General features: G+C 38.7%; 2 protein-coding genes across 4 annotated transcripts in view; one reads left to right on the forward strand and one right to left on the reverse strand.

Moving 5' to 3' along the window:
- Positions 1-12,488, reverse strand: part of NDUFAF5 (NADH dehydrogenase (ubiquinone) complex I, assembly factor 5) — a 35,733-nt gene extending 23,245 nt beyond the window's left edge. For both annotated transcript variants that reach the window (XR_001007688.1, XM_011995209.1), the window contains exons 1-5: positions 12,147-12,488; positions 9,822-9,862; positions 8,547-8,610; positions 4,305-4,352; positions 2,585-2,688 (exon numbers count right to left, since the gene is read on the reverse strand). Coding sequence is in view for 1 of the 2 variants with exons in the window: in XM_011995209.1 (XP_011850599.1) it covers positions 2,585-2,688; positions 4,305-4,352; positions 8,547-8,610; positions 9,822-9,862; positions 12,147-12,368 (479 nt within the window). In the remaining variant the exon portion in view is untranslated. The remainder of the gene's footprint in view (positions 1-2,584; positions 2,689-4,304; positions 4,353-8,546; positions 8,611-9,821; positions 9,863-12,146) is intronic.
- ESF1 (ESF1, nucleolar pre-rRNA processing protein, homolog (S. cerevisiae)) overlaps positions 12,452-23,897 on the forward strand; it is a 69,940-nt gene continuing 58,494 nt past the window's right edge. The window contains exons 1-4 of one of the 2 annotated variants that reach the window (XM_011995207.1): positions 12,452-12,560; positions 14,192-14,874; positions 20,976-21,364; positions 21,958-22,071. In XM_011995207.1, the coding sequence (XP_011850597.1) occupies positions 14,235-14,874; positions 20,976-21,364; positions 21,958-22,071 (1,143 nt within the window). In that variant the 5' untranslated portion in view covers positions 12,452-12,560; positions 14,192-14,234. Of the gene's footprint in view, positions 12,561-13,394; positions 13,821-14,191; positions 14,875-20,975; positions 21,365-21,957; positions 22,072-23,897 lie in introns of those variants that run through there. The other variant, XM_011995208.1, reaches the window with a different exon arrangement.

Raw genomic sequence — 23,897 nt, forward strand, 5'->3', positions numbered from 1 at the left:
AATATGTTTAGTTTTGTAGGAAACAACCAAACTGTCTTGCAAAGTGCCTGTACCATTTTACATTCCCACCAATAATGAACTCTACATCCTTGCTGGCATTTAGTGTTGTCAGAGTCCTGGATTTGGGCCATTCTAGTAGGTGTGTGGTACATACATCTTTTAAGGTGATAAAAACAAACAAAACCAGAGCTATAAACACTGAAACTTAATCTCTTGCATTTTCTTTTCTTTTTTTTTTTTTGAGACGGAGTCTTGCTGCTGCCCAGGCTGAAGTGCAGTGGCACAATCTTGGCTCACTGCAACCTCCACCTCCCAGGTTCAAGCAACTCTCATGCCTCAGCCTCTTGAGAAGCTGGAATTACAGGCATGCAACCATGATGCCCAGCTAATTTTTGTATTTTAGTAAAGACGGGGTTTTACCATGTTACCCAGGTTGGTCTTGAACCCCTGGCCTCAAGTGATCCGCCTGCCTCGGCCTCCCAAAGTGCTGGGATTACAGGCGTGAGCCACCATGCCCGGCCCTTGAATTTTCTTTTGACTCTACTCTCACCTACAGTGTAGTCATGTGTGACAGCAAAAGTCATATTCTCAGTCTCCTCAAAGTACGGTCACACTTTCCTGGTAGAACCACCTCCCCTATGCTGAGTTTCAGGACAGAATTGAATGCCCATTTCAAACCATACTGTGTTAAGCTCATATTTATCTTTCCTAAAGCTTTTTGACTTTAAAAACTAAGGGGCTCATATTACATACTCTGTCATACTTATGGGAAAACAGAAAGCAACAGAATTAGTCACCTGCAAATAGCAAGCAGATGAGCTAATGCAAAAACTCAGGTTCTGACTCCCTGCCCAGGGTTCTTTATAAACCAAGGTTCTGCATATTTTTCATTTCATAACAGAATGTGAGTTTTCTAACTTTGTTCAGCACATCTAAAAAACCAGGGAAGGAATTACACACTCACAAAAGAAAACATCAAGGGTGACCGGCTTTCCCAGAACATAAGACTTTCAGGCCAAAAGTGGCAAAGTCCTGGGCAGACCTTGATGATTGGTCACCCTAAAAACAGTTATCAAAAGAGTTGAACTGGACATGGAGAGCCTGTTGAACTTTTGAAAGAAAACCTATTTGACTATAAGAAGACAGAAGAAATAAGATACCACAAAGATATTTTTTCTCTGTTAGACTCTGAGTTATTTCAGGACAGGATCCCTGTCTAATTCATTTTTGCATTCACCCAAAACATCTGGCTCAACGCCTTGTATCCTATAACCTATTTGATACACACTGGCAATACATGTTTGTGTAACATATGTGGAGGAAGACAGAAAACATAAAGGGAAAAGAGTAATCTTGAGAACTACATTCTGGTGCAGAATTATTATTATTACTATTACTATTATTTTGAGACAGGGTCTTGCTCTGTCACCCAGGCTGGAGTGCAGTGGCATGATCATGGCTCACTGCAGCCTCAACTTCCCAGGCTCAAGCGATCTTCCTGCTTAGCCTCCCAAGTAGCTGGGACTACAGGCGTGTGCCACCTTGCCCAGTTAATTTTTTAATTTTTTGTAGAGGTGGCGTTTCACTGCTGCCCAGGCTACAGTGAACTCCTGGCTTCAAGCAATCCTCCTACTGCAGGCTCCCAAAGTGTTGGGATTACTGGCGTAAGCCACTGTACCCGGCCAGAAGAATTAAGGCTAAAGGAAAACTAGCTGTCCTACATTTGCCAGAATGAGTTTATGATTGCTGAGAGCAGGAGTTTGAAAGAGTATATTCTATGCTCTCTGGTGGAGATAATATAATATAGAGCCTCAATTTCTTTTTTTTTCCCCCCAACTTTCCACAACTTGCTCAACTCATCTGTGATAGAAGGGTTTTCTTTCCAACGCAACTTATTATTTTGGAATTGCGCTAACATTTGAACACAAGAGCCAACATGTTCTTTCAAACTCCTGCTCCCAACAAGACCAATTCCAAAATATTAAGATGCATTGGGGAGAAAAACTTATCACAGATGAACTTTAGGAAGTTGTGGAAAGTTGAAAGAAAAAAAAAAAAGTTGAAGCACTATATCATATTATCTCTACCAGAGAGCAGAGAATATTTCCTTACCAGAGAAATCTCATAGTTTATAAACCAAGATAACTGGTTTGTAGTTTTTTAAAAAGTTATTAAGAATGTATTCCATTATCTATTTGCTTTACCTTGTCATAGCAAAACTTTTTTTTTTCTTTTTTGAGACAGAATCTCGCTCAGTCACCCAGGCTGGAGTGAGGTGGCACAACCTTGGCTCACCTCCGCCTCCCAGGGTCAAGCAATTCTCCTGCCTCAGCCTCCCAAGTAGCTGGCATTACAGGCACATGCCACCACGCCCGGCCACCTTTTTTGTATTTTTAGTAGAGACAGGGTTTCAACATGTTGGCGAGGTTGGTTTCAAACTCCTGACCTCAAGTGATTCGCCCTCCTTGGCCTCCCAAAGTGCTAGGATTACAGGTGTGAGTCACCACACCTTGCCTCATAGCAAAACTTTATGGCATGAATGATCTATTTATAACATACAGTTTTTAAAAAGTGGATTACCAACCTTAAACTGCTAACCACCAGGTCAAATGTATTTTCTCTGAAGGGAAGGAATTCTTCATCAGCTAAAACGCTGACAGTAGGAATTTCTGTTTCTAAGGAATTTTTCTAATGGTAAGAAAATAAAAGATTAAAAACACATTTATGTAGAATCTCAATTACTAACACAATCACTGTTTGTTAAATTGAAGTCAATGTTATATTTACTCGGCAGTTTCTACCCCCTTTCCCAAAGATAGCACAGAGAAGGCACCCAAAAAGCATTTCTTAAATGACTTAACATCAGCCAGAAAAAATGGCTAATTAGTTGAAACAACATAAACAGGATACCCACCTCACACCAAAACAAATCTCAGAAAGCTGAAAGTTTGGCTGGGTGTGGTGGCTCACACCTATAATCCCAGCACTTTGGGAGGCCAAGGCAGGCAGGTCACTGAAAGTCAGGAATTCGAGACCAGCCTGGCCAAAATGGTGACACTCCGTCTCTACTAAAAATACAAAAATTAGCTGGATGTGGTGGCACGCACCTGTAATCTCAGCTAGTCGGGAGGCTGAGGCAGGAGAATTGCTTGAACCCAGGAGACAGAGGTTGCACTGAGCTGAGATTGCACCACTGCACTCCAGCCTGGGCAACAGTGCAAGACTATCTCGGGGGGGGAAAAAAAAAGAAGGCTGAAAGTTTTAGTGAAACAACCAAAGTCCTAGAAGAAAATATGGGTGGACTGGACATTTTACCCTTAGATGAAAAAGCCTAGGTAAACATAACTCAAAAGCCAGAAACTGTAAAGGAAAAGATTGATATATTTGATGACAAACTAATTAAAACTTTCTATTAATACAAATCGATAAACAATGTAAATAACTGAGGAAAACATTTACAGCATATATAATCCTAAACATATATCCTAACATAATCCTAAACATATATCCCTAAAAACCAAGCTCTTACAAATTACCTAGAACACATGACAGCTAAAGTAGATGAAGGACAAGGTGCAGGCATGTCACAAAATTATTTACAAAATTCACAAGAAATACCAATAGTCAAAAGACATCAGCAGCTGCTAGACTGATGAAGACAAAAAGGCTGGCCCAGTGTTGCCAAAGCAAACTAGTAAAAAGTAACTTTGTCATTTTTCAGTCTTTCTAACGGCAGTCTGAAGATGCATGTCAAAAAATTTTTAAATGAACATTACAATGAATCCATGAATTCTGCTATCAGGAATTTACACCCAGGGAAAAAATAAATCAAACACACAATATGGCTTCACACAAGGATTTTCACTGCAGTGCTGGTTATTGAGAAACTAGAAATGTAACTGCCCTTCAATAAAAAGTTTAGCTAAACAAACTATGGAGTATTCATATATTAGAATACCATGTAGCCATTTAAAAAAACGATATATGACACACATATATACGAATTCACTGACAAAAAAATGATGTGCTGTAAATAACATGGAATATTAGCATAGTAATGTTCATACACAATTGTGTGTTGTGGGGGTGGGGACAGTTATATATCTGCAAATGTGGAGACCAAGTGTCACCAATGGTTGCCTCTGAATGGTAGGACTAGGGGTGATTTTTCCTTTGTCCTTGATATTTCCTGTATTAGTTCTTTTTCATGTGTCAGAAGAGATAGTTTGAAGGAAATAAAAATAAAGAAATCAAATATGAAAAATCACGAGATTAGAAACCAACAGTATTAAAAAACTACCTACCAAAGCATTTTCTGCAATGTCGACTTGGAATAACTTTCCAATAGTTTCCTGCAATGGAATAACTAAAGCTGAAACAAACAAATCCAGTCACAAACAACTGCTGACATTTCTAAAGGTAGAAGTACTAATTATATTTTAATTTTCAGCTTTATAAGGGTATTTTTCTGCATAAAACCAGTATGGTACACAAATACTTTTAATAACACGTATCCTTTGTTACATTTAACTATATGTAATAAAATAGAGAACATGAGTATGCGTATTCAACATCCTGAGTTTACTACACTGGGTGAGGACTTCCATGTTAGGTTTTCCATGGCATAACATGCTAAGAACTAGTTTCCCCGCTCTTGTGCCACAAAGGACCTGCAAAGGGTTTCCCGCCTTTTAGTTGTTCACTCAGAGTTTACAGAGTAAAGAAAGACTTAACAGATACAGAGGCGTAGGGGTGAGGCTTAAGTGCTTCCATTTTCCATGTTTCACCTACCCTCTCTCCTTTCCAAAAGGAGACTATGCTATTTCTGCACCAGAAAAACACTCTTTCCCCTCAACCCTCTTTTCTCCAGGATCCTGCTCCCTCCACCTCCATCTCTATCACTCTTTAGTCTCTGTCTTCTGTGTCTCCTTCCTTCACCTTACAACAGGTACAAGCTTTCCAATTACGAAAAAACTCCTCCCTCTATGCACCTTCTGGTTGTTTGGTTTATAATCCACAACTCCTTCCTAGATTCTTTCTCCCCATTCTGGGTATCTCTTTGCTTTTACAGCTCTCCTAATACTATCTGCAGTCTGCGCTCACTGTTCTCAGTCCTGCTTCACCTGACCTCTTTGAAGCACAGCATTGTCAACAGCCTCCTAAAAGCTTCTTCAGAACCTTCTACTCTGGCTGCCCTCTTTTATTAGAGAAGCCAACCGTTTTTTACTTTACCCACACCCACTTCCCTGCCTGAAACTTGGAAAGATTTCATGCTACCAACATGATGTTGCTAAATATGGAGCTGGGAAGAGATGTGCTCAATGGCTCTCATGAGCCAGCTCCAGCACACTCCCGTGAGGGGTGAAGAATTAGATCAACAGGATTATCTATCCCTGTCTCTCACTTGAAAATTTGAACTAGGAGACTTCGAAATAATAGCAGAGGTCCCTCGAGTTGGAAGAACATTTAGACTTCAGGGTGTGCGCAGTGGTGCGCTGGCTCTTGGTTGGGGACTGCTTTGTATCATTCGCCAACTTCCATGGTATAAATATTCCCACCAGGGCTGATGTCAAGCTATCAATATGATGTCACAGAACAGAAATTGGGAAGAGATGCTAACAATTGGCTCTCACAGGTTGGCGTAAGCTAGCTTCAGCTCACCATTGGGTGTAGCATATTCATATGGGGCCACACACACTGATGAACACTACTACGGATAGACCACAGGAAGTAAAAAGAATGAAGGCAACCAGACAGCATTCATGTAATACCAGAGTGCATGTGAACAGGAAGAACGTTGTTCTGGTGTTTCAAAATTCCCACCTCTTGTGAGGCCTGGCTCTGTTTCTGGATCCCTGAGTTACACAGGAGCCTCTCTGTAACAAATGTTTCTGCGTTTAAACTGGCCTCAGTGCATTTTTGCTTTCAACAATCAAAAGATACCTTACTAAGACACTTTCCAGCTTACTATTCCTGGCATCTTTATTGGCTCTTCCTCTTTCTGCCAACCCTAAGTACAATTGCAGAAGGTTCTTTTCTATATTCTTGCCCTAGAGAGTTACCTATTTCTACGGTTTCAGCTGTCACTTCTGAAAGGGACTTCCCTTTGACAGGTTTACATTGCCTCACTTAATCCTCTTACCAACCTTTTGAGATGGGTATTATTGATCATATTTTATAAAAACTGAGGTCTAGAGCAATTGATTGGCCCAGGTCCGACTATACACAGACAGTGGCAGAGTTGAATTTTGAAGCCCTATCTGACTTCAAGTCAATGGTCTTAACCTCAATACCCCAGTTCCAGTTCCACATTTCCAACTACCTGCCAGCTATTTATATTAACATATTCCACTGCCATCGCAAACTCGACATATCTAAAACAGGAATGATCCCGTGCTCCTTGCCACATCACATCCCTTGAATTTTCCAGTCACAAAAAGCGTAACTTTAACTCTAAAGTTATTTTGCAATAGTCATTTAATAGATTTTCATTGTGATTTAAGTACTAGGATTTAGTAGTGATAAAAAATAAGCAAATCCAGTAAGAGAGGACACCAAATAAACATACATCAGGAGCTTGTAAGTGCTATGGAAACAAATAAAGCAATTAGTCAGCAGACAGCAGGGGCACTATTTTCTAAAGTAGTCACAGGAGGAATCTTCGATGAGGTCAGCTGAGTAAAGATCTGACAGGCGAGGAAGTAAGACACATAGTTACCTTGGGGAAGAGCATAGAGCAGAGCCCTGGCCTGTTTGAAAGACTGCAAGGAGGCCAGAGTTGCTGAAAAGTTGGGAGTGAAAGGAAGATGGGATCAGAGACATGATAAAAAAAACCAGAATCCTAAGGGTCTTATGGATTAGGACTCTGGATTACTACTAAATCAAATGAGAAACTAACAGTTCCGAGCAGAGGACTGACAATGATTTGTGTTTTAAGAGAATTACTTTGCCATGATAACAGACTGTCAGGGACAAAGGTAGAAGCATGGAGACCAATAGGAGGCTACTGCAATAATCTAGGCAAGAGGTGATGGTAACTGGACAACATGGTGATGGTAAAGGTGGCAAGAAGAGGTAGAGTTTGGTTATATTTTGAAATGTAAATAAAAGCTGCTGATAGATGTGGGAGAGAAGGATATAAGAGGAATCAATAAAAATGTTTTTTGGCCTGAGTAACTAAAAGAATAGATTTGCTCTGCCTACCATATCTGATCACTCATCAAGTTCTGTTGATGCTTCTAGGTCTCTCTCATACATCTCATCATTTGTATGTGTTGGCTCTCCATGGGTGGCAGGCCTTTATTTCTCATGCCTGCAATGCCTTTAACACAGCCGTCTAATGGGTTTCTCTATCCTTTCTCTTCCTCTTTCTCAAATGCCATCCCCAAATTAATCTTCCTTAAACATCACTATATCACACCCTACAGCATTCTACCTCTGTGCCTTTCCTCCTGCCATGCCCTGATTTCCAATGCTAGGAGCCACCAACTCAAATTCTTTCAAATCCCAGGTCAGATTCTGTGTCCTCTAAGAAGCCTGGACCACATGAACCCCTAATGATTTTTCTTTTCCCTTAATTTCTGTTGCACTTTAATGACTGCACCATTTCTATGGCATTTACTATTACCAATAATAGTGTTTTAGGAGCCTCACCACCCACTTCCTCACCCTGGCCCAAGTGTATGTTTTTATCTAAGCAGGTTTTATGTAGAAATTTTACTTTATTGCCAGGCACAGCAGCTCACGACTGTCATCCCAGCACTTTGGGAGGCCAAGGCAGGCAGATCACCTGAGGTCAGGAGCTCAAGACCAGCCTTGCTAACATGGTGAAACCCCATCTCTACCAAAACCACAAAAATTAGCCAGGCGTGGTGGTGCACCCCTGTAATCCCAGCTACTCAGGAGGCTGTGGCAGGAGAATCATTTGAACCCGGGAGGCAGAGGTTGCAGTGAGCCGAGATCGCGCCACTGCACTCCAGCCTGGGCAACAGAGACTCCATCTCGGAAAAAAAAAAATTCCACTTTCATCTTTGTGTCTAGCACAATATCGTATACATAGGAGCCAAAAGAATAAATTAATATCTTTATGGTCTGAATTATAAAGTGCAAAATAAAATGTTACAAGCATTAATAAAGCTACTTATATTTAATCATACAGAAAGATTTCTAGTCAACTGATAAAATTAATATTTTTCTAGCTAAAAGTTAGTCACATTTTCTGTATGGATGCCAATCTGATTTTTATGGTAATTATAAAAAATGTGAACAAAGTGGGAACAAAGAGAAATATCTTAAACAGATTCAAATAAATTATCAGTAGAAACACAATATACAATGGATTCAGAGAAAAACCCTTTAAGAAAAAAATACTAAAGAGGGGAGAAAACCACCACTGTTTCTACCACTTAAAAAAAAACCAACAAATTAACAATTCTGATATAATTAAAATCTAAATATGTTGCAAGCTAAACTGATTCCTAGGAAAGTCTTTCTTTAAAATTAGCCAGTTACTTTTCAAAGTAAATTAAGTCATTGAATACATATACCTTATTCAAATATTGTGCAATGTAACCTCTTCCACAACCAAGATCCAAAGCAAGGGGGAAAGCTCTAAAAAAAAATAAAAAAAAAAAACACAAAGGTTATGCTCTGTCCATAATACAGTCTATACATTAAAAATTATTTTTTCTTAAGTAAAATCATTTCAGTAAACACAACTTCCAGAAGGTTACATCATCTGTCTTTTCGGCCTCACCTTACAAGCTGTATACACCAGAGCCTACAATACAAGGCAAGTCTGTCTGCTAGCTATTCACAGGACCTCGTGATGAGCCAGCTTTCCACTAGCTGTCTCCATGATGTGGACTCGAAGAACAGATCTAATGAGGATATTTTAACTCAATAATACATCCAGATAAAGAATGCAAACAAGCTAATGTAAATCAACCTGAAAATAACTGACATACTCATCAATAATTATCCCTATTTCTCAGACTTGTTGAAGCAGTGGAACACTTAGAAATCATAAGGTGAAATACCATTAAGTATTAATGTTAAACTAAAAAGAACTTGAATAATAAACTTTTACTGAAAACGTACCAGGTTCAAAGTACTGTGCTAAGTGTCTCAAGGTAAGTAAGCCAAACCAAGTACCTCAACTAATAAGCAGCAGTCAACAATTCAGTGAGTCTGAATCCTGGGCTGGAACTATTATCCTCCATGCCATGCTGTCTTCTCTAAATATACTATGTTATGCTACATTGGTACAGACATCTAATTGTAGGCCATAGGTTAAAAAAACAAACCTATAACGAGAAAACTTATCTACTAAGAACATTCTTCCTGAAAAACTGGAACAAAAAGAGCCCTTTGCAATTAGTTTTTAAAAAGCTTTGTCAAAATTATAGTACACGGCTGGAGAATCCCTGGTGGTAGATAACCTTATTTACCTAATGCCCTATAACTTGATGACGAACACAGGCAATATGGCACAGTTAGGTAGAGAGGCTTTGGAACTAGTAAGTAAATCTTCCATTTTTGGAGCAATCTTTCTATTACTCGCTTTTGGCCAAATGAAGTGGATTCAGGCTTGGAGATAGATACAAGTTGTACTTCCACACATTATTTTCTTTCTTCAGGCAACGATGAAGAAAACATTTGCTCTCCAGACAAGAAAAAGGAGACTTACAGAGTGATTTAAATCACCAGTCCGAGTAAATTCTTCCAAGTTCTGCCATTTCAGATATCAACTTCTCAGCATTTAACCTCCTGAATTTCCACTCAAAAGCTGACAGTATTGTATTATGATCACCACCACTTACCTGGGTATGTCATATACACGGTCTGCGATTCGACTTCCAACCTGAAGGATGACAAGAGGCATAGGTTAACAAGGAAGTAACACTCTTTCTCCAGTATTCAACAATCCACAGGTTACCTGTGTTTTAAAATAAGTACTTCCCTTTTTCCCCTTTTCAATGTCACCACAGGAACTTTCTTTTCAAATCACCAGGAAACACAATTGAGGCAAATTACTCCAGAAGTCAATTTTATGAAATCAAGACAAATATTCTTAAAAATACACAACACACACACATATATATATATGGGTCTTACATTTCATGTGACATAAGATCACAAGGATGAAAAGCAAAAGGAATACAACGGGCACATTATTGTCCACAGATATTAGCATGAGGTACATAAAGTGAAAAATTAGTTGGGGTTTATTGTATATGAGTACGTAAGTGGTCACTTAAGAAAAGCTGTATTATCTGATGACTAACAAATTTTGTGGAACTCATAAATGAACAACTTTTCTGAGTGACACTCGCAAGTTACAAAAAGCCAAATCTGAGGAAAGTGCACCTCCCCTGCCCCAATCCCATCCCAAGTTAAGAGTCATAAGATAAACACCACCTTTTGCTGGCCTAGCTTCATCTGGCAGCAATATACATGTAGGAGTCTAGTATTCCCCACATTCCACTCACTTCCTCATAAAGACCCCAGAGTTGCTACTAGGACTTAAAAGTTCCAAACACAGATGTACTTGCTTTTTGAGAGAAGGGCAAGGGAGAAGGGAGTATAGATGTTTTTCCCCAGGAGTCCACTTTGTACATCATTCTTTTTTTTTTTTTTTTTTTGTTTGAGACGGAGTCTCGTTCTGTTGCCCAGGCTGGAGTGCAGTGGCCGGATCTCAGCTCACTGCAAGCTCCGCCTCCTGGGTTCACGCCATTCTCCTGCCTCAGCCTCCCGAGAAGCTGGGACTACAGGCGCCCGCCATCTCGCCCGGCTAGTTTTTTGTATTTTTTTAGTAGAGACGGGGGTTTCACCGGGTTAGCCAATATGGTCTCGATCTCCTGACCTCGTGATCTGCCCGTCTCGGCCTCCCAAAGTGCTGGGATTACAGGCTTGAGCCACCGCACCCGGCCTGTATATCATTCTTAATATGAACACCCTATGTTTATTATAAAAAGAACTCTTCATATACTTTGTTCTAGTCCCACAAATTGGCAAGGCCTCAATCAAGTTGGAATCCAGGTACTTTTTTTGGAGGAGAAAGGGCTACGAGCGCACATCTTCCAAGTACATGACATCAGCAGTGTAGTCCGTGCACCCTGCCTTACAAATAGGATCCAGAAAATTTATTGGTAGTAAACTTCCTACGTCTATACTAGACATTATCAGCCTAACACTTCCTGAGAAACAGACACCCTGTCAATCATCTGATCAGACGTGTGCTTGCACAGAGCTCTGCTCAAGCTAGGCGTTCAGTAATTATACTTGACTCCAATTTTGTTCCACTCCTGAATAAAAATTTACTGAGGACTGAACTTGGGAATGCGTGTCCTCAAAGTAGAAACCCTCAGTCTTTGGCCCATCTGGGCAGGGAGAAAGAGGTTTCTCAAACGGGCCAAGACAAATTAGAGACCTTTTTGATCTTCCTAAAACATAAATCAGATCACTGATTAAAAAGAACTTCACATTCCCCTAGAGCAGTGCTAACAAATAATGAGAGCCACATATGTAATTTCAAATTTTCCAGAAGCCACATAAGTAAAAACGAGAGAAATTTAATTTCAAATTTTAATTGAAATTTAATTTTAAATTTATATTTAATATATTTCATGGAACCCAATATATCAGAAATACCACTGCCAACATGTAATCAATATAAAAGCTATTAATGAGCTATTTTACATCCTTTTTTCATGCTAAGTCACTATACTCGTGTGTATTTTACACTTACAACATCTCAATTGGACTAGTCAACTTTCAAGTGTTCAACAGCCACATGTGTGGCCGGCAGTTACCACACTGGCTGGACAGCGCAGATACAGAAGAAAACCCCAAGTCCCTATCCTTCAAGGCCCTGATGATTTGGACCCTCCTGACCTCCTCTCCCACTCTCCCTCTCTGGAGCTTCACTGGAGGCCTCTATCGGCCTCAGGGACGTTGCCGAAATGAATGAAAGCACGTTACAAATATCCGAAGCTAGGCCTTGCGAGATTACAGTACAGGCCGAGAGAGGCAGCGCTGCTAGTCAAGGTCAGACGGCGAGGTGGGGTGAGGTCGGGGCCTAGTCGGAGCTCGCGGAGAGGAAAACAAGCCTCCGCGTCGTCCGCCCCACCGCCCAGCCGGCTCACCTCCTCCTTCAGGTAGTCAAACTTCGTAGGCTCCGGCTGCCGGGCCGCCCAGTTCTTCTGTTTCCTTTTCAAATCCCGGTCGAAGATATTTAGCGCTCTGAGCGAGGTGCTCCCGCGGGGAGAGACACCAGAGGTGATTTCCCTACGGCCAGGGTTCTCCGCTGAGACCCTTGCCGCCCAAGGTCGCCGACATAAGCGCCACAGCCCTGCCGGCCGCAGCATCTCCAGCTGCTACACCAATTGCCGGCACTTTTTGTCGTGCGCATGCGCCAGAGCGGCTTTTGTGCCTACTCCGAAGATCACAGAGGGATCGTGCAAGTAGTTTGGCCTACTTCGCTTGCCGTTACGGCAGAGCGCCACGCGGGGGATTGTGGGTGTGAGCCGCCATGTGAGGCTCGGGAAGGACTCCCGACGGTAAGTGGGGATGAGCTCGAGTTGAAGAGCTTGAGGGGGCGTAGGTGTGGCGCGGGGGAAGAACTAGTCTCTTAACAGGATCTCCTTCGGATCTGCGAGGGGTTTTGCCCCTCCTCCTGAGCCTTTTCGGCCTCCTTTTCAGGGTCGCTTCTCAAATCAGTCTGTTAGCTGTCCCCCTGCGGTACGGAAGGTGGGAAGGAGACCCTCGTTCAGGGGCCAGCCTTGTGTTCGCATTACAGAGCGGGCAGAAGGGGAGGGTGGGCTGCGGGGATGTGGGCGCATGTCGGAAGTGAGGTCTGGTCGCCTTCCCCTCTCTCGAATTATCTGACAACGAGTGCTTTCGTTGTAAACATTTACAATACATACATTACTTCTCCTTGTTGGGGTGGTACCTACCTCGTAAGATTGCTCGGAGAGTTAAGTGCTGTAATAAATCGAAAGATGTGTAAATGCATCAGCGATAGCTTCAGTTTTTCCTGGTTAGTGTAATTAAAAGGACTTGATTTTTGAATAAGGAATGCTGGCCTGTAAATTTTTTTTTTTTTTTTTGCTGTCAATAACGACTTTTGGCTCTTTGCAAAATTCCCATGCAGAGATGCTAAACAATTAGGGACTATTCACAAGGGAGCAATATTGCAATGTTAATTTATACATACATATATATATGTTCTAGTGTGTTTTGGGGGGATCAACTCATTTGGGCCTTCATCACTTGTAGGATAAGATATTATAGAAATAAGTGATATTTATTAACTGGAGTGAGACTTTACATGGAGATTCAAGTTTACTGTTTTATTTATTTTTAAACTTTTTATTACTTTTGAAGGATGATTAGATTTAAAGAGGGAACTTTGTGAGCTAAACCTGAGTTGATTTTGGTCTGTTTAGTTAGGATGCTAGCCTTATAGAACTAAAGGCTGTTGGCAGTAGCAGGAGATAAGGAGTAGCAGAATGAGACCAGAATGTGAAGAAACAAATGAGGCCAACTGAGGCTAGGGAATCTTACTTTTTTTTTTTGGTAGACAGGGTCTTGCTCTGTTGCCCCAGCTGGTGTGCTGTAGTGCCCTTAGGCTCACTCTAGTCAAGACCTCCCGGGTGGAAGTGATCCTCTTGCCTCAGCCTCCAGAGTAGCTGGGACTACAGGTGCCCACCATGCTGGGCTCGTTTTTCTATTTCTTGTGGGGTTTTATCATGTCACCCAGGCTGATCCTGAACTCCTGGGCTCAACTGATCCACCCACCGTGGCCTCCCAAAGTGCTGGTGAGCCACCTCGCCCAGTCTAGGGAATCTTAATTACATTTGCTTTCAATTAGTAACACATACAGGTATACAGATAGAAATTCTAAGTGAGAACAATGGACATATATTTGTTCCCCTCCATAAAGCCCTGGGATTCTGCTTTGTCTGCCTTAAGTTTATTTCTCTAAATGATCTGTAATGGAAAGACGATATTTTGATATGTTTCTGCTTTCTTGCATGTGACCCAGAATAAGTTGGAGAGATGAAATTAGACTTGTTACCTTTATTTTACATACATTAAACTGAGAATATATTGTGAATTTATGTGTTTTAAAACATTTAATTATGGTACTAACCATTATTACCATTAAAACATTTGTTTTATTTTTTAGTATTTGGTTTCTTCAAGCATTTGGTCAAGATTAAAAATTTAAAATGTCATCCAAACAAGAAATAATGAATGACCAGCGGTTTAGACGGGTCGCAAAGGACCCGAGATTTTGGGAATTGCCAGAAAAGGATCGAAAAGTCAAAATTGACAAGAGATTTCGAGCCATGTTTCATGACAAGAAGTTCAAGTTGAACTATGCCGTGGATAAAAGAGGACGCCCCATTAACCATAGCACTACAGAGGATTTGAAACGTTTTTATGACCTTTCGGATTCTGATTCCGATCTCTCTGATGAAGACAGCAAAGCATCAAATCAAAAGAAAATAAAGAAGAAAAAAACCCAGACTAAAAAAGAAATAGATTCAAAAAATCTAGTTGAGGAGAAAAAGAAAGAAACCAAGAAAGCTAATCAAAAGGGTTCCAAAAATAAAACTGATTTAGATAATTCTGAAGGAATTAAAAAAATGAAAACCTCATGTAAATTTAAGATAGATTCAAACATAAGTCCGAAGAAGGATAGCAAAGAATTTATACAAAAAAGTGCGAAAGAGAAAAAAAACATTGTTCAACGTACTACAGACTCTTCTCTCAAAGAAAAACGAAGGACATTAGACTCGGGCACCTCTGAAATTGTGAAATCTTCCAGGACCAAGCGTTCTAAGACAAGAGGAGAAATGCAATCAGGTAGATTGGAAAAACTTAGAGATTCTTGGGTGTTGCATTATTTATTTTTATACTGATCTTTCAAAAATGTAAACACATTAATAAGTATTTTCATAGTATTATGGAATGGTCAAATGCTTATCTGGAAATACAAAGCTATAAAAGAAATATGCAGTGATTATTAATTTTTGATGTGGCGCTAGAAGACAGACATGAGAATTTGAATCTTGAAGTTAAACAGTGATTTTGATTAGTAGTGAGCCCTAGTGAGAACTATATTCTCTAAACAGATGTTGTATGTCATTACATGATAAGAAGAGATGTGTTTAAAGAGGGTAAGTAGGCTGGGCACGGTGGCTCATGCCTGTAATCCCAGCACTTTGAGAGGCCAAGGAGGGCAGATCACTTGAGATCAGGAGTTCAAGACCAGTCTGGCCAACATGGTGAAACCCCATCTCTACCCAAAACACAAAAAATAGCCAGACATGGTGGCACACACCTGTAGTCCCAGCTGTTCAGGAGACCGAGGCAGGAGAATCGCTTGAACCTAGGAGGTGGAGGTTGCGGTAAGCTGAGATTGTACCACTGCACTCCAGACTGGCTAACAGAGTGAAACTCTGTCTCAAAAGTAAAATAAAATAAATAGTGTAAGTAGGACTCCATCTCAAAAATAAAATAAGAGGGTAAGTAGAGTTGAGTACTCATTCATTAATTTGTTCAACTGCTCATTAAGTAGTGTGTGGCAGACAGAATATGAGTAAGGCATTGTCACCCATCTCAGGGCTGTCGCTAGCTTATATGATATCTTTATGCAAATTAGAAAAAGATATGCTCTCTGGACACACCGAGCTCCCAGGAGTCACACTTTGGTGAAGAGATGGCACCTTTGAAGCAACAGATTTTTTTGCCCCTGAGCAGACACAGCCCCCTCTGGAGTGCATGGCTTGGTGAGTGTAGGATGGCCTTGATTTTAGCCCTTCTTGTCCTTTAATAAATGCCCTTGTGCATGCTTAACTTTGTGCAGTGGCCCCTGTCTAAAGCAACATTGTCCAGCAGAAATATATAATTTTGGATTTTCTAGTAACCACATTAAAAAGTAAGATGAAACAGGTAAAATTCTTTTAAATAATATATTTTATGTAACCCAATATATCAAAATTATTTCAATATGTAATCAATATAAAAGTCAATGTGTATTTTACTTTCTATTTTCTACTCATTTCAAACTAACATCATACTATTTTCATATTAATGTCAAGTTAGACAAAACGCGTTTCAAGAGCTCAGTTACCACATGTGACTACTGGCTACCATATTGGACAATTTAAGTCTAAAGTAGAAGAAAGTCAGAACCATAATACAAAGTGCAATAGTAGTAAGTGCCATAAAAGATGTTTAGCAGAAAGCCTTGGAAATCTGGAGGAAGAAGTCACTCAAGATGTGGTAATCAGAAAAATTCACAGGGAACACACTACTTTGGGGTGTGGAAAAATTTAAGTTTGAGGACCACAGTGTTCTACATGGAAAGAACTTTTTGAGCAAAGATGTGATTGGGCATGTTCAGAAGAGATCAGTAGTCCCATTTGATTGAAGGGCCAAAATGAGTAGCAGCTAGAAATGATTGTTTGGAACTAGGTGAGAGACAGCTGGCTCTGTTTTGTGTTACGTGTTTACTAAACTTATTAAAATTTTATGTCACCTTCAGCAGCAAGCAATTTTGAGTGTTGATGTTGCTGATAGTTGATGATGTTCAAATGAGCCAGACCTGTCATTACAGGATCTAAGGAGGGGTCTCGATAGATCAAGAGGTTTTGATAGGCCTAGAGGTCTCGATAGGCAGATATCACACTGGGAAGGTAGAAAGTATCAGGCAGTGGAGTGAATTCTGAATAGCAGGGACTAGGAAGTCAGTGGTGGTATGCCATTTTACATAAGTGAGCAGCAGACCTCATGAGGCGTGGGAAGAAGGGATAGGAATCCGGTTACTGAAACTGAAGAATAGGATTGGAATGGGACCAGCAGCAAAGTTGATTTGGTGTTGAGTTAGTGAGGTAAGTTAGTCTAGGATCCCCTTCATGTGGGGCACTGAATTAATATAACATAGCTGTATAATCCTTTAGAGTGATTTTACAGACTCTTTTTACATATATTTTCTCATTTAATTTTCTCAGTTACCTTGAGCAATGAGACTGTATCAGCGAACAAGGTTAAAGTGACTTATGTAAGGACATGGAGACCTGGAACTGCAACTCAAGTCTTCTGATTCCTTCTACCCCACTATGTTGTTTGCAGTAATTTTGTTGGTTCCACAGTTTAGGAAAGGCATTACTCATAAATAAGGATTACGCAGCTCCGTATATAATTTTCTGTTCATTATCCATTCATCAGTTATCATTACAGCAATTACTGTGTGCAAGGGACTGTTTAAGTGCTATAAAGTAAAGGTGATGTGAGGAGTTGGCAGTGTGATATTTGTCATTATAAAATGTTCATGCCCAGCACTTGCACTCCTGAATATGTTTTACATAAATAATTGGGTGTGTGCAAAGAATGTGCATTGCAGCATTATTTTTGAAATAAAATGGTAACTGGCTGGGCATGGTGGCTCACATCTATAATCCCAGCACTTTGGGAGTGCGAGGTGGGTGGATTGCTTGAGGTCAGGAGTTTGAGACCAGCCTGGCCAACATGGCAAAATTTTTACAAAAATTTTGTAAAAATACAAAAATTAGCTGGGCATGGTGGTGCACAGCTGTAATCCCAGCTACCTGGGAGGCTGAGGCACGAGAATCACTTGAACCCAGGAGGTGGAGCTTGCAGTGAGCCAATACTGCACCACTGCACTCCAGCCTGGGCAACAGAGCAAGACACTATCTCAAAAAATGAAAATAAAAATAAAATGGTAACAGATCATTAAGAGAGTGATTAAATGTTATATGCAAACATCTATGATCTATGAAGTTTTAAAAATAGGTTACAAAATAACAAATGATATGACCAGTTACTTAAAAAAAATTAGTATTTAAATCAGAGAAAGCAAATTTAGAGATATGGTTATATACTAAAATCACCAGTTATCTTTGAATGAAAAATTAGTAGTCACCTTTGTTTAATTTATTAACCATATTTTCCTAATTGTTTTTGGTTTCTAATGATCATTTATTATGTTTATAATTGGAGGAAAATGGTAAATGGTTTTTTTTTTTTTTGAAGTTGCTGGATAAGTAGTAATATTTACTGTCACTACTAGAGTAATACCGTCTAGGAGTAGAGACAGTTGTTTATATTTGTGTAACCCCACATTGTCTTGCACAAGGCTGTGTACATTGTGGGCTCTAAGCAGATACTTTTTGGGTTTTATTTTTTGTTTTTTTGTTTTTTGGAGACAGGGTCTCACTCTACTGCCCAGGCTGGAGTGCAGTGATACAATCGCAGCTCACTGCAGCCTCAACTTCCTGGGCTCGGGTGATTCTCCCACCTCAGCCTTCCGAGTCACTGGTACCACAGGTGCACCCCACCATGCACAGCTAATTTTTGTATTTTTATACAGACAGAGTTTTGCCATGTCGCCCAGGCTTGTTTCAAACTTCTGGGCTCAAGATCCTCCCATTTTGGCCTCCTAATGTGATGGGATTACAGGCATGAGCCACTGCACTCAGCTGCAGATACTTATTGAATGAACAGATATTCTGAATGTAGTTGATATTGTTAAAAACATTAAAATAGAAGACCTCTTTAAGTCTCTTACGCAACACTTTATTATTATACAACCCAAAGCGTGGTATGTATACCATTGTCATAAGTGAGAAGATTTTTGATGATACTCAAACTTTTAAAATATTAATAGTTATGTACTATGTCAATATCTTAGAAAACAATGTAATTACCCCATCACTTCTGTGACTTCAGGAATATTGTTTAGAACAAAGCTAATTTTTAGAAAATTCTATTAAAAAATATATAAATGATATTTAACAATCATGAAAATGATATAATGATTGACAATTGAGAAATATTGCAATACTAGATAGACTGGGTCTGTAAAATGTTATTTCTAAGCTTGTTGCTTAAAAGTGAATTCTGCTTACCTTGTAACTTTCAGTGTTGTGTTTTTCTGATCTCATACACAACCTGTGACAATGCCTTCATTTTGGCGTTTTTCACTTCTATTGGCTAGTTATTTTTTTATTAACCCCTGCTTCCTTGTGGTGGTAACATAAAAGCCCATTTCCTGCTTTTCCTTCTAACAGAATACCTTTTCATTCAGTTAGTCTCAGGTCAAATTGTATCTTTGTGAAGCCTTTTTATAAATACTTCTTTGCAGGCAAATTTAGATGTTTCTCACTGTATGGTGATTGAGAAGATAGGTTTATAAATCAGTAAACTGTTACCTTTTATTTATGAATCCATCAAGAGCATGAGATCATGTTACAAATCTTCTCTCTTTTCCCTTATCCTAGCTCAATTCTTTGTATGTGGTAGATAATAAATACTTGCTCAATGAATGGTTATTGTAAGATTATAGGACCAAGAGAAACTTAGTTCCAATTTCATTCTTAATTCTACAAACTTAGAGCTTGTAAGCAGAAACATAAGCTCCAATTTAAAGATGAATTAAACATATAAGATATATCTACACACCCAGTAGACAGAAGTTTGTGATTGCTTTAGAAGTAGGAAATGAGCCCTTTCCGAGTTGTGAGGACTAAAATTTCCAACTTAAGCAAAAACAGTCTTTTAATCCTGGTGTATTGCTAATCATTACAGTTGATTACAAAGTTAAGACCTGGCAGAAAAGTTGTAAATATTATTTCTCTGACTTTATAGGTGATCTCATCCACATCACAGCTTCTGTTGTCAACTACATATGAATGAGTCACTGATCTCCAACCCACACTTCTCTGAGCTGTATACTCTTATTATTGATCCTTTCTTTTAGATGACTGAGTGGCACTTCATATTCAACATATTCAAAACTGAGCTCATTATTTCCCTCCACCAAACAAACTAGTTCAAATCCAGTGTTCCCTTTTCATCTATCCATTTTCTTAGCTAGCTGGCTCTGAAAGCTAAGAAGCTATGACTCATCTTTGACACTTCCAAAATTCTCGTTCCCCATATCAAATCTCCAGTCGGTAATTATTATTGGTTTCACTTCCTAACTGACTCTGAGATCCATGTACTTCTCTGCATATATACTGCCACCCAACTTAGTGCTACCTTCGTTTCTTGCCTTGTGTACTGTACTACCTTTGCTATATTCACATCTGTTCTTCACTTTCCCTAGTCAAGGTGATCTCCTCAATATGCAAGTCTGAGGATGACAGTATCCAAAAGAAGATGACATCCTGTTTTTTGAAAACAGCAGTGTCTTCCCAGTGCTTTTAGGAAAAACTCCAAGCTCTCTATATGGTTTTTAGATAGCTTGGCCTCTACTTAACTCTTCATTTCCATTTGTTACTTGATTCTGTGCTATCTGTGATCTGGATATGATTGTTGGCTTTTTCCTATTGGCAGATTTTTACAGGTACCTTCCTTGCTGTTTTAAACAAATTTCCATCTATTAGTCTAACTTTTGACTGTTTAATCCTCTTCATCCTTCAAGTAACAGCTCAGTTATCACTCACTTAGGGACCCTGTTATATCCCCTTAGAAAACATTCTTTCTTGAATATCTTAGTTGTGATTTTAACTTTTTCTGTGTATTGGTTTTGACATCTATTCTTGTATTCTTTTCACTCAGCTAGAAGTTTCACTGAGAGCACTGTTTGCTTCTCTTTTGCCAACTATCGTATATTGAGCACTTAGCACATAGGAGGCACACTGTTAAGTATTGGATGAATGTCTGGATCTACTTGCATGATGTGAGCATGTGTTAGGATTTCTGTTAAATAACTTGCTTAAGTGTCTACTGAATTTGTATTTTCCTTTACTCTGTTTCATGAAAGTTATGGTTAGGATTTCTATCATAAAAATTGACTAAGCATTTACTGAATTTATATTTGCCTTTACTGTGTTTCACAGAAATCATATTTTTATTGGATTTGATATCAAAATAATTTGGATTCAGTTTAATTCAGTGTATATCTTTTCTTAATGTCTTTCCCCTTTAATATTTTGCAGTGGTTCCACCTATAATGACAAGAGACAGTGATGGTTATGAAAACTTGACAGATGTTGAAATGTTTGACAAAGATGCTCTGGAGGAAGATTCAGAAAGTGTTAGTGGAAGTGATGAAGAATCTGAAAGTGAAATTACAGGTGTTGGTAGAGCTTCAGGTGATGATGATGATGGAAGTGAAGATGAAGAGGATGAAGATGAAGAGGAGGATGAAGATGAGGATAGTGAGGATGATGATGAAAGTGACAGTGGCCCTGATCTAGCAAGGGGTAAAGGAAATATAGAAACTAGTTCTGAAGATGAAGATGATGTGGCAGATTTGTTTCCAGAAGAATCTGGTTTTGAGCATGCTTGGAGAGAATTAGATAAAGATGCTCCTCGTGCTGATGAGGTAACCTTTTGAATAAACAAGATTATTTGTGAAAAACACAGTACAGGGAGCTTTTATGGGTGGTTAGAATTGGTGTCATTAAGTGGGAAAAGCTTATTGGTAATAGTATTCTTGATGATTCTGATTAAAATTTGATATGGAATATAACTATGTGAACTAGAAGATGTCCAAGCAGATAAGGAAGAAGCTCTACATAAATAATTAAAAGTTGCATGAAATTTTTAATACTTGTTTTGGCTAGTAGTTTATATTTCTGTTTGTACGGCACCTAATAGAAATGTTGCAGGGTAACATACTCAACTTCCTTATGCATGCATGGCAAAATAGCTTAACAAGCTTGGTACTTAAAAAATCAGCTCATGATCATGTTCTGATTTAACAAGAAGCAGGTAAGAGAAAGTGCTTATCTGTTACGGTTTTACTATTGTTTGGCTCATTTGAAGTTCTCTTTTATATACTGCATTACACTTAGATAACTACTGTACTGTTAATTTCAGAGCATAGGGGACAGAATTTATTATGTTTTTAGAATCTTTATCTTTCAAGTATTGATAATGATATGGATTATGTACTATTTAATTCTCATTTCTCAGATTACACGTCGGTTAGCAGTTTGTAACATGGACTGGGATAGATTAAAGGCAAAAGATTTGCTGGCTCTGTTCAATTCATTTAAACCTAAAGGAGGTGTTATATTTTCCATCAAGGTGAGAATTCATTTCATTTGGAAGTAAATGTTTCTAGGCATTTTAAGTTAAATCTGATTTTTTTTTTTTTTTTTGCCATAGTTTTCATTTTTAGGAAAATAATGTGGAAGTTGTCTAATACAATTGAGTGTGAAACTTATGTAACAGGTGTAACTGTTAGAAAGGAAGAGGTGAAATTATTATTATTGATAGGTTATATGCTTGTTTACACATTAAAAACCCAAAGAAATAAAAGCTTAGTAAAGGGACAGGGTATAAGAACTGTTTTTAAAAATAAATTGCATTCCTTATTGCTAACACTGGCCAATTAAGGAAAAAAAAAATCTATACTAGAAACAAAACCATATAAAGTACTTGGGAATTACCTTAATAAATACAAATGACCTATGTGAAGTAAACTGTAACACTTGATAAATTTGAAAAACTTACATAGATTTGGAGACACCTTGTTTCAAGCCAACCTAATGATTAAGAATCCAGACTTTGCATTATGAGAGACCGGGGTTCAAATCTTGATTCTCGTAAGTGCTATGTGATCCTGGACATTTAATTAATCTCTCAAATATGTTTACATCTTTCCAATATATCCAAGTGGATATATAACAATAGTATTGGTGGCTGTAAGGATTACGTATAAAGGAGCTCACACTAAGTATTTAGTGCAGTGCCTGAAACAGTCCTGCCCTCAATCGTTGTTAGAGATTGAGTCTTCCTTATCCAAAATGCTTGGGATCAGAAGTGTTTTGAACTTCAGATTTTGAAATAAAATTGCATTATATATACTTACTGGTTGAGCGTCCCAGTTCCGAAATCTGAAATGCTCCAGTGAGCATTTCCTTTGAACCTCATGTTGACAGTCAAAAAGTTTGGAATTTTGGATTTGGGATTTGGGATGCTCAACCTGTATTACTGTTTAAATATTTAAAGATGTTATGTCTACAGTTCTAGTGTAATTTTGATCAAAATCCCAGTTCAAGTCAAAGTTAAGAAAAAGGATACCAATAATCATCTAAAAGAATAAACAAATTAAGAGTAGCTAATAAAGTTTTGAGAAATCATGTTAATATAAAAACTTACCCTGTCACTTCTCAGCCTTTTGGCTAAGATCAAGTATAAAAACTGATCGTACAAGTTACAATATCTAAACATTCTATGATGCTATGGGGGTTGACAGGTTTGAGTAAAAATGGGACAAATTGGTAGAACAGAATAGAATTTATATGATAACTTAGATCAAAATAGGCTGCTTGAATATTTGGACAAATGAACAAGTCATTGGATAGAGAACTTGATTCAGATCTTTACCTCCTGATAACCCCAACGAAACTGTAGATGAAGCAAAGGAAAAAAAATTAAAAGTCAAGCCAAAGAAACAATTTTAAAAACCTGTGTTTTAGGCGATAGTAAGAATTTCTAGACTTAGAAAAGAAGAAAAAAAGAATCAAAAGATGCGACTATACATATATTATAAACTTATGTATTAAACCTATTGTGTGTATATATATATATACACAATTAAAGTTAGTAAGAAGAACTTGGATCATCTTGTTGATAAATTGCGTATTTCAGACAGTTCAAAAAAGCATGTATTCATTAACAAATATGTATTAAGCCCAGTAGTATCAAAGCGATGTCATTACTACAATTATTTCTTGACTCTCAAAGTAGGCAGGATTTTAGAAAATACCACACCTGGTGAGAGTGAATCCTTTTTCTCATATCGAGACTATACCTAATCTGTATAATGTTGTCATCAGTTCTGTTCTGTTTCTTTAAAAGAAAGCACTGGGTAAATGGTATGACAGAGATAAGTTGGTTATTACAAA

The sequence above is a fragment of the Mandrillus leucophaeus genome, unplaced genomic scaffold (genome assembly GCF_000951045.1).
Source record: "Mandrillus leucophaeus isolate KB7577 unplaced genomic scaffold, Mleu.le_1.0 Scaffold476, whole genome shotgun sequence".
In the NCBI taxonomy this organism is placed as follows: Eukaryota; Metazoa; Chordata; class Mammalia; order Primates; family Cercopithecidae; genus Mandrillus; species Mandrillus leucophaeus.